Source organism: Larimichthys crocea, chromosome XXI (assembly GCF_000972845.2).
Source record: "Larimichthys crocea isolate SSNF chromosome XXI, L_crocea_2.0, whole genome shotgun sequence".
Classification (NCBI taxonomy): Eukaryota; Metazoa; Chordata; class Actinopteri; family Sciaenidae; genus Larimichthys; species Larimichthys crocea.
The window spans coordinates 11,792,129-11,804,231 of NC_040031.1; the positions used below are offsets into that span (position 1 = coordinate 11,792,129).

At 41.2% G+C, this 12,103-nt stretch overlaps 1 protein-coding gene across 1 annotated transcript in view; it reads right to left on the reverse strand.

The window, feature by feature from the left end:
• srpk2 (SRSF protein kinase 2) overlaps positions 1–12,103 on the reverse strand; it is a 65,152-nt gene that overhangs the window by 21,839 nt on the left and 31,210 nt on the right. The window contains exon 3 of the mRNA XM_027273127.1: positions 1,611–1,762. Within this exon, the coding sequence (XP_027128928.1) occupies positions 1,611–1,762 (152 nt within the window). The remainder of the gene's footprint in view (positions 1–1,610; positions 1,763–12,103) is intronic.

Here is a 12,103-nt window from a genome sequence, read left to right on the forward strand (position 1 = left end):
TTTTTTTACTTTGTTTTTACAATTTAAAAAGGCAAAACAATTTACTAACAAATCAATCACTGCGAATCACATGAAAATAATAATTCATGAACAATGTGCATTACTTATGTATTGAGCAAATATGACTTGTGTTTAATAAACACATGACGCAGCGCTACACATTTGTAGCAGCTTCGATTCAACGTGAACTTCAAGCCAAAAATGTACTTCATGCTAAACTGTACATGTGTTTTATATACTGACAGAAACAGAAATATATGATAAGGCCACGCACTAATAATAACTGTACATACTGTACACAATTACTTTCTTACCTGAAACTGCTGCTACTGCCAAGCTGTATATATTTATGTTAGTATATTCATTTCAACCTGTCCATGCTGCTAATACTGTATATATTCTACAACATATTCATATACTGTATATATCCTATAGCATATTTAGATTTATAGCTGAACTTTATTTATATATCCTGTTGATATGTACATGCTCTAAACTGCATTTCGTTGTCTAAGTATTTGTTATTTTGTGTAATGACAATAAAACAGCTTCGCTTTGAACAAACTCCAAAATGTACAGTAACCACTTCATTTTTGGTCCGGTGTACATGAAGTGGGCCGATTGTTCAGAAGTTAAACAGAAAATACATGCTGTAATTGTGTGTAATGCTTAAACCTGGAGCTGAATATATATATAATATTATATAATAATTTCCTTTACCTGAAAGAAACATCAAAATGCTCTTTGTTCCTGCTACAACGACATCACCAGCTGGCAGACGGAGACTTCTCGCTTGCCAGGGTAACACTTGTTGTAGGTGTATTTTATTGAACATAAACTACGTGTGAAATCTGTAATTTTAAGTAAGATAGCACAGACAGACATAAAGGGTGGGCAGGCCACAACATATACAGCCTGAAATACTACTACAGACTGCTTATAACAATAATAAAAATATACTATATGTAGTGCACTTCTTCCAGCAGGGTTACAATGTACATATAAGGGATAAAGAGCTAACACATTAAGGGCTTTACAAGGGAAAATGACTTGTTTTTAACAGAAACCAATGAAAGGAAGCTGCACACAAAGATCCTTTCATCTCGCTGAAGTGAGATCCGACAGTTTGTCTGCGCTCCTTCCAAAACAACCTCAGAGAAATCAAGAGTTGCCCTCCGAATCGAGACATAAGCCACCTGAACAACGTGACTCTTCACGATGCATGATTCAAGAAATCACGGTATCTTTAGAGAAACGCTAAATAACATTTAAAATACACCACGTTCTCCTACGCTGAGTGATGTGTAATGTTCTACGGTGTTTACAGAAGGGGTGAAGCATTTTGATACGGAGCTGTGTGTAATGAAAATGAACCTCTTAGCAGACAGCACAGATTTTTTTTTGGCAGCCTGAGCCACTGCAGGAAACTAGACTGCCGCTCCTTTCTGGCAACGACCAAACAACCTTGAAAACACCGGCGTCACAACGACCACGCATCAGGACGGAGGGAGGAAAAAGGAGAAAATTGCAGACGGAGAAGACAGGGAAGACATCTGTATGATAGACATAGTGAGTAGAAGTAACGGCGTGGGACAGGTGATTTCAATGACCTTTGCAGTAGTCCGCGGGGTCCTCCTGCTCCTCATCGTCGGAGCCCAGGATCTCCTCCTCCGGCTCTGGGGGCCCTGCCGGCTCAGGGGGAGGCGGAGGGGGCGGCGGGGGAGGAGGGGCAGTCACCGGGGCTTTCTGCTGGGTCTCAGGCCTATAAAGACAAAAAAGTAGGATGGAGGTTAGGTAACCTAGCAGGTAACTTTTTTTTTTTGTTTTTTTTTAACTGGAAATCCAACTCCCAGCCTTATTTCAGTTTCCTCGCTCTGACTCAAACCGAGTGCAATTGTAGACCGAGCTCTGAGTGCAGATGACTAATATCAAAATAATAACTACCTTCATTCAAACAGTGATTCATCCAGCGCTAAGTTCACCAAGGCTTTTATATTTGCTGTTCTGAACACGTTGTGTTAGACAGGTCTTCACCGCACAGGAATAAAGCCGAGGTAATGACGCGTTGCATATTTGTGTTTGGAACAAATTAAAGAAGAACCCGCGGTTGGCATGGTCATTAACAGACGGTGTTGCTTCATCACAACATCACACAAAAACATTAAAATCACCAGAAGTCCTCTGCACGACAAAATACAGTACAAAAATAACATGGGGTTTGCTGTGCGCCGGGAAAAACTGTTTTTTTTTTTATTTCTGACACAATAAAATCAATAATTCATGAGTGTAAAGGGCAATGTTTACAAGGAAAACGCATACGAAATGAGAAGCTTGTTACTTCTAGAAACACACAAACAACTGGAGATTATTCCTGCAACAAAATCAGGAACCACAAACTCAAAAATATCAGAATTACATATCTAAAGGTTAGGATATACATTCTCGAGAATTTAAGGTCTAATGGTTTGCTGAATTTCAATAAGACTCAACTTGTTTTCACTAGAGATGATGAGGATTGTAAACGAAGATGTTCAAACATGACAAATGTGTTTGAATGTAATTAAATGGAGTGACCATAAACAATAATTCTGAATTATCACCCAGTCCTAAACATAGCTGCAATCGGTTGATGGGCTGATATCGTCTGGAGCTCAGACAGTCAGGTTGAACACTACAATAGAACACCCACCCATCACCTCAGACATGAATCAGCAGAAAGAATGGAAACCATCCAAGATCTAACAGAAGAAACAGCAACAGCACGACGTCTTCTTATTTGAGCTGTTCTTAAAATGTACCGGTGACATTAAGATCATGTGATATAACGACAGGTAGTTCACTTTTCGGGGGTTCATGTCCATGGTCAGTCCTTTCTGTTCACAGCATTGCTCCACTTCCTTTTCGCTTGCCTAAAATGGAACTGTGCCCATGAGAGGTAAAACATAAAATAGGCTGCAGAGCACAGGCTGCTTCTTCCTCCAGGCCACTTTTTTGGAGCATTTAGCTGGCACTCTTATCCAGGACGACTTACAATGATTGATCAGGCAGGGGGGGCGGGAGGAAGGGGGTTCAGCGCTTTGCTTTAGGACGCTGCCATGGCACGCGTTTGCTATTTGTGGAGATTCTTATTTTTAGGAACACGCCTCTAACTTTTTTCTGTTTTTGGGGCCTGATGGTCACCAAAAACTCTCAATGCTAAACCGCCACTGCTTTGTCTGTATCAGGACATTGCAAACTTTGGTGCTTTCTGGATTTATTATTTATTAATACACATGAATCTATTTTGGTCTAATTAACCTACTGTTCATTATTATTCATAGGTCCTCTAGAGCTCAAAGGTCAGAGAGGACACAGTGATTAGACACGATACATTTATTTTTTCAAACATTCCTCTAATATTTCCATTTTTTCTGGATATTTTCAACATCTTACAGCCTCAAATAAACAGGAAAAGTTGAGTACTAAACACTAAATTCTCTCCTCAGCCCACATTTACTGCGGCTGGAAATAAGATGGACATTCTGCTTTGTTTCCGTAAGAAGGGCTCTCCTGTCACAAGTCGGTAATATCTTCTGTAAAACGGCATAATTATAGCACTCCTATTCAAAGTCTGATATTTTCAAATCTATCTAAATCAAATAAAACCCTCGCTTCAAGGCAAGGCGCTGTTTGATGAGACTCCGCTTCTTATTCAGGCGTCGGGCTCACGGCAACGCACAGCGATCAAATGCTAAATTAAGACACGCAGCACATAAACACATAAACACACACACAAAGCCAGCGCTTTGTGAAGCTGTTACAAAATTGCGGTCACAGGCGTAGACACATGATGGAGCCTCTTGGTGTGTTGCCATGGCAACTGCAGAGAGAGGGTAGGGTTGTCCAGGACACAAAGCGTTAAACGTGTTGGCAAGGCCAAAACACACACACACACACACACATACAGACACACACACACACACACGTATACAACAGCAGAGGTTCTTCCAATGCAGCAGCGAAGGACAGAAGATAACTTGGCATTGAGATTTTATTGCTATTTTACAACTGACACACACACACACACATGCAGCAGAGGGCTGTGTCCTTGCAGCAGGATGCTGCTTCTTTACCAAAGCAGTCACGTACGGAGTCATACATCATGTCTATTAGCTCAGTGCTTTTATACAGCTCATCTTGCCATTGGCTGCACGAACACTTAGCCCCACATAACTTTCTGGAGCTGAGCCGAGCAGCAAAAACATTAAGATAGCAAAGACGCCACAGCCTGAAAGACAGACAGACAAGGCAGAGGAAGGACGGCGAAGACAAATCAGGTGGGTGAACAGACAGAAAAAGAGAAAGAAAGAGGTGGAGATGAAGAAAAACAAGACCGGGGAAGCGTCAGGATGAGAGAGGTGGGCAGAAAAACAGACGGAAGGCACACAAGGTCAGATACAGAGCGAAGGGTGGAAGCAGGCATGAACAGGAAGAGATAGACATTATGAATAATGGCAGGCAAGGAGCTGAGAGAGACATGTAAGAGACATACCGAAGAGGAAAAAGACAAATACAGTATACACAGAGAGAGAGAGAGAGAGAAACAGAGAGGCAGGAGGGGAGTAACATACTGTAGGCTGACAGAAAGCGAGAAAACAGAAGGACGCAGAGGAGAAGGTTCGGCGTTAAACAAATAAATAAATTAAAGAACGGGCAAAATCATGGAGAAAAACATACAAAACAAAGAGCACTACAGCATCATTTGCCTCGTTTTTAAATCTCTGTACACACACACACACACACACACACACACACACACACACGTGGGTGTGTGTTTTTATGAACACAGATCGATCCACACCTTAAATTACACTGAAAAGAAAAAAAAACAGGTGGAGGTGGAGAGAGCATTAGTGCTGAGCAAGTGGAAAACACAAACAGTAACAAACAGGAGGCTGACAACAAGCTCATCTCCGAACAGCGAGACTGAGGTCGTTACCTCTGAACATAAAGAGAGTTTGATTCGAGCGAACAGAAGATTGTTTTTTTTTGTTTTTTTTGCTGCTTTTGTTCAGGCGAGATGTTACATCCACTTCCTAACACTGTACTGTTTGACTCAGGGTGGTTACCGGCTGCCAAAGTCTACAGATAGACCACGACTGTCCTCGTTTGATATGCTCTACAAACACAAGTGATCTGTGACTTTCCTTCTCAATTTATTTTTTTTTTACTCAATTTGTGCGACTTGTGTAAACTACCACCGGTTCTAAGACGTGCCACTGAGCTTTGACAGTACGCAGGACTCAGCGTTAACCAATCAGCTTTGATTAGTTCACCTCCAACCGGTTAAAAATGGCATAGAAATCAATTTCTTCCACTTAATTGTCACTAATTTGCACGCCGAGAGCATCAATTTTCTCCTCGAGCAAAGGGCGAGTTCTACGTCGCCTAGGAGCTGCCACACTCTCAGCCCTCATCATTTATGTTTTGTACACCTTTTGCGGTCGTGAGCAACACGGACGTTTGTTTTGGTAAAAATGTAATTCTGTTCACATGTGAAATATTTTAATTTGCCACTTGCCTTATAAACAGCTTTCTTCTTCTGTTTGGTGTACAATTTCGGGTATATATAAATAACTTGTCAATAAAAAGTGATGAGACACAAGTGGATCAGAAAGACCACAAACAGAAGACAAAACAAGAGAGTACCCTTACAGTCATTATATGTTTTATAGAATAATGGTATGTTTTAAACAGTTCAACAGTTCAGTTCAGAAACATTCAATCTAGTTAACATATTCCTCATTTTTGAAAAACAAAAACTAAAAACAGTACAAGCTATACAAGATTGGGCAGAGTATCTGCATTTCTGAGCATGGTGCCTTTTTATTTTTGTTCATGCCACAGTACTATTAAAGTTTACGACTTTGACTCTAAGAGATGATCACAGTCATTTTCCTCTTCGCAGGAATACCAGTCACTTGTTTAGCCACTGGTAGGGCAAAGTTAGCAGGACAAGTGTGTGTTTGTGCACCGTGTGCGATTTTTTCTTTCTTTCATGCTTAAACTAAATTAGTAAAACACTATTTTGGATCTACTAGCCCTCCGGTTCAGTACATGTGATTTAAGAGCACGGGTTGGGACGGCAGTCTCTCGGCCTTTAACCATTTACTGTGGAAGTAGATGACTAGAGAATGTGCCTTCAACATGTTGTCATGTGTGTGGACATGCCCAGACTGCTTTTTTTTACACAACTTACTGTAAGTGTAAATGTGAAGCGCACAGACCTGATCACACACACACACACACACACACACACTGCAACGTTTTCAGTCTCAGCCTCTCAACCCCTCACACCCAAGAATGGCATCTGTATCTACAGTGTTACATTTGAAATGGTCCAGCTGTTTTTCTGGATCCGGCCTATTACATACAACAACAAAAAAAGAAAAACAGTCCTGTCACGCTGTGTGCAGAAGCTCCTCATGACTGCAGTGCAAATGCTATGTTGTGTGCTGGAGGCACATGGAGATTATCGAACATGAAAACAGGTGTAAAATGATTTCATTTGACTTAAATCCACTGAGAGCAGATGAAAACTGAGACGCCGCCGAAGACTGGATTCTTCAACAATCATAAAAAAGCAGTTTTCCTGCCAGTAAATTCCTCATCATACCACACTGTGTAATCCTGCCTGGACAGCTTTGCTGCTGCTGCTGCTGCTGCTGTAATTTGCTGACTCGACAGGGCAGCAAGTGAAAATATCAACAGTGTAGAGGTAAAAACAACTTTAGATTTCACTCCAAATAAGTATTCACTTTGGTATAAATACAGCTGTGTCTACAATTACAAGAATCTTCCATCATCATCAGTTTATGTTTCAGACTTACACCCGACCAGGTGAACAAAATCCTGGGTGATGAGCTGCGGAGAGCATCTTCACTAGAGCTAGAACGAAGAATCAGGCAAGCCAAATATATCAGCCCATAAGAGCTAACTGCAGATATATATATATTCGGTTTATAGGTTTTTAAGTTACTTTTAAACATTTTATTGGTTTTATTGTTGTAGATTTTGTTTGTTGGATTCATTTTTATGTTTTTGTTTTATCCATATCAAAAGTGTTTGACCTTAAAAATCCAGCATATGATCCATAATCAGTATTTCCAGGTTTAAAGGATACAGCTTTAACTTCAACAAATCCCAAGACCAAAACCAACAACGTGTCAGTCCATCTCTCAATACTTTCTGATTTCTCCAGCTCTCACCACTCCAGTCCATTTCATTCAGACATAAATCTTCATATTAATAATTCGCTAAAACAGCTGGGCCCCTTGTAGCTTTTATCAAACATTACCCAATAAGGAGTTTTTAGGGACTGTTTTCAGCCACGATTTGGTTCTCTGGTGAGTATTTATAGCAGCAGGTTGGCACATGTAGAATCAAAAATAAACCAAAGTGCGTATGCTCATTGTAATGATGAAACACGTTACCTGATGCAAACATGTGACTCACTGATGCCACAGCAGAGGAGGCTATTTCAGACTTTGGCTATAACCTATTACAAGTTATGAACCTGAAAGGAAATGAACTCAGTTCATGCTCTGGTGGTGAATGGTGATGGTGAATTTCCTCGATATGAATGAGTCTTTAGATGCATTAATACATTTCAGGTCCAGGGATGCAGCATCTGTGTTAAAACGTGATTATTTTGGAAAGATGATGAAATAAAGAATATAATCAGTGTCTGTAAGTGAAAGTTTATGACCTATGAAATGCCTGTAGAACTTTTATATTTCAGTCCATACATATTTTTGGCTTGGTTTTTGCTGCTCGTATGAACTCGTCCATCTACAACAAATCAGATAAACAAATTCCACAATCACCTGTGAGGAATCTGGGCCTCAACGCCCCATCTAGTGACACATGTACCACGCCTGAAAAGAAAACATCAGTGACGAGACATGAAACTGATTTACGACCTTTGCTTTGAACATTGTGTCAGTCTTGTTCTTCCAGGCCAAAATACATGCAGTTGTGCAACACAAAATAAAAACAAAAATACATTATTCCCATGCATCTTGAACCCATTGTCACATTAATTAGATCCAATAATTTAATCCGTACGCCTTCTGAGACTTGCCATCAGGGATGTATCCCGCTGTTAATGACAAAGAAAGCCACGGAGCGTTGCTAACACATCACCGACCACTGGGAAGCCGTATAGAACAGTTGACCGCTTTGGAGTTCAAACTTGATGACTCATCCTTAAACATGTCTCCATATCACCAAGGTAACAGGTATTCCTTAGCAACAGGAGCATCATCCTCCACTCTCAATGTTAAGGCGTGGGTTTCAGACTGCGGGTGTCCTTCAGCTCTGCTTAACCATTCCAACGGTGGTGTCTCTCTACCTCTGTGATTGATTCATCGTTAATCTTTCATTCTCTCCGTCTCTCCATCTTGGCCCATGTCGGTAGGACAGCTGACTCATTCCCTCCTCTCCTCCATAGTATCTGTCTGTGTGGAGAACTGAGATCTCACTGCTATTTTCAGGACGCAGCCTGCCGTCACTGGCTGCACTGCCCCCACATAACCTCTAGCTGCACATTATAGTTCTGCAGGTTTCATATAACCAGCCTTCAGTTGAATGCATTATAATGAGGTGCAATGCTAGATACCTATACAGTGTACACTATGGTTGTTAAAGATAACACTGTGAATGATTTAGCATTGCACAGAACCCGAGATTGTCTTTTCTATTCCACAGATTCTTTTTCTCTGTCGAACCCTGATGCCTACATTACCCACAATGCAACTCCGACAACAAATTCAGGTGTGTTATGCCAGTGGCAGCTAGTGAAGCCTCGGGCAGCGATTGTAGAGCGAGCTACAGATAAGGTGAGCTCGTTTCTATCATACTCCAGATCATCTTGAGGCGATTAATCAGACTTCACACAGATGGAGTTCCCCTTGCAGGTGTATGCATTTAAGCTGGAGCACCCACAGTGTGCATCACAGTCCAAAGTGGCTATAAAAGAAAAACCTGGACATTTCAGTCACTCGTGCATTTCTAAATAAATAAATAAATAAAAATGCTGAACACTGTGCTGATTAATACCACTTCTGTTGGTGTGTAGAAATTTAGTTGCATTCAGTGATGTAACAGCTGCAGGCCCCAAATCTCACACATTGCACCTTGAAAGAGTTGTATTGATTTTTTTTTTTTAAATTGCAAACTTTCATATTGAATAACTTTTTGTAACTTAACACCTGTTCACCTGATGAACTGCAAAGATGTTTTCCTTCCCTCTAGTCAGTCTACATTTTCAACATTCTTCTTGTAAACGTTGTGAGCTGGGATTCCTTACAACAGTCTTGGTGACTAAAAACCAGTAAATACTGATCTCATACAGCATGAAGAGACTGATTCTGCGAACGTTTAGGTACGGTCTGTATATTCCGCATGGAGGACACCTTCAACTGTCACCAAGAGAGGCCAAGAAACAGCGGAGGCGTGTGACTTTTGACCTCTCTGTGAACTTTCAACACCATCCAGCCCATCAAGCTCTCAACAATGCAAAGGTACACCACAAAATGATCAGTTGTGCTGAAATATTGTGTACTGTTTGTATGGAATGCGCTGTAGATCTGTTGCTTTCTCCAAGTGTCCTTTGATGAACGACCAGATACATTAATGTGAACAATGCAAAAGAGTACAGAGGTCTGGAATAGCATTAACTTGCATCTTTAGCAAGGCTGAGAGGGTTAGAGGGTTTCCCAACCGTTCTCCATGTTACTATATGAAACTAGAAGGCAGTAGACATGGTGGTGATGATCATTATAGGATGAGCTAATAATAAATCTTATTTATTAATTATATAGCACTTGGGCAGCTGCAACTGCACAAAACTTGTCTATCTTCCATGCAGGTATTCTTATAATTTCTATAGTTGTTCTTCATGTTAAAATTTGGATTGCCTGTTTGCATCTACAGTACCTCCCTGTTCCCTGAGCTACTGTAACAATTGAATTTCCTTCACAGGGATCAATAAAGTAGCTTCATAACCAAGGCACTACAGCAAGCTCTGAGGAAAAACAAAATATGCACAATGCATGTGTCATCAATAACCACGCTTCCTGTCGGAGATGTCAGAGAAGACAATTAAGTGCCGTCCCCTCTCCGGATAGAGGCATCAGCTTAAATGGGTAAAAATCTGAAATGCAAAGCCATCATTTGATTACGACAATCCTAACGAGGTCACAGGCTTTTGCACGACTCTCCGCGTTTAAGATAAATACTGTAGCTTCTAATTAATAGACGCAGAAAAAACATAAACGCTGTGCTTTGTGCCGCAGGGTTCAGGCCACATCAATCTATAGAGGCTGAATCGACAGTCGCTGAAATGCCCCACAGGCACAGCCGATGGATACAAGACCACACGCCACGCTGCACTGACTGAACTCAATGCACAGCGTGCATACACACAGAGAGACACAAATGCAAACATACTCGAAGATGACAGGCAACACAGGCTAATGAGATAAATCCATACAAGCCCCTATAGCATGCACAAATATAGAGCGGGCCAGAATAAACTTAAGCAGCGGGCAGACAGCGATCGGTGACTGCATGGAAAATCCTTGCGATAAAACCAGTTGACTTGGAATAAAATTTGCATTGGGAAACAGGAGCACTGCTCTACATGGCTGGTGGGGTGGCATATGTGCGCATGTGTTCACAGACTCACACAACCCCTTGAGGCAGAGTCAAATGACATGCTGCAGACCCAGTAGGACAAGTATATTTCTATCACCCACACACAAAAACATAGATTTACACAGAGAAGATGATAAATTATAATAACGTTAATATTGTTTTGGTGTGTCCGTCGTGTGTTTTCTTTGATCTGTCATACAAAAAAAACATTGGTCTATGGTTCATGGTTTATTTTGCTTGCTAACTTCTAACACACAGAGCCGGTGGGTATCATCTGTATCTCCTATTGTGCACAATGCACTTTACACTCTGCACTCCTCTCTCTCTATATAGTGCACTCATTCAAAGCATTCTGTATTTATACATTCCAATGACGTCAGCAAGCCACAAAGCCTGTTATTGTGGAGGTTACATCCGCCCACACTCAGTCACAGCAAGCGAGAGCGTCACAAGAAGCCATGTGCACGTATGTAAAATTCAAACGCACCGCAGGAAATATACAGCGAGCTTGTGTGACGCTCCGATCAACTCACTCCTCTTATTCGCCTTGTGATGTGAGTGTGTTCATCACATGTGGTGCCATACATGGAGCAGATCAGAAGTGACATTGAGAAGCTACAGAAGTGTTTCTGCAAGGCCTTTAAAATATTTCACGGCATCAGGCGACTCCAACGAAACTCAGAGACACAATACCATTTGAACTGGTCATACAGTAACTCAGCAAACATGAGGAAGAACATACCATGCCCACGTAGTAACCTCAGTGGCCGTCAAGTGCAGCCTATGCGAAAGTGTCAAAAACTGCAGTTCCTCAAACGTTCACTTGAGGCTGGCTACACAACGAGTCAGTCTCCATAAGTCCCCATGTTCAAATGTCCAACTTCGCAGCAGAAATAAACATGTTTACAGCCTGGTACAAAAAACAGTTTTGTTCCGTTCCGTTCAGGACAACTGTACTGAGTCTGAAATTCTATATAACTCACACTTAATTATATTAAGGCTTAAAGGTATGCATAATTAAGAGCATGGCCACTTTGACTGACAGGCGGGTGGTGTTACAGACGGCTTGTCTCAGCACCCAGGCGTCAATCAGCCCTCCCCAGGTCTACCAACAATCTGCCAATTTTTAGATTTAGAAGATCACGCCGCAATGTGTTTAAAAAAGTCATTACGTTTATGTCATTACAGGAAAGCACATGTGTATTTAATAACATGAACAAAGGTCCAAGCTTACTTAGAAACCCGAATGGAACTATGTGCATTTCAAAATCCGAGTGTCCTACAGTGAAAAAGGTCCATTAAGACCTTCATTTAATTTCTGTCGCATGCCATGTCAATGCCAGTGTCAGCTGTCCTGTTGTCTTGTTGTAACAGCAGCACAAACAGGTAAAATGCTGCAACACTT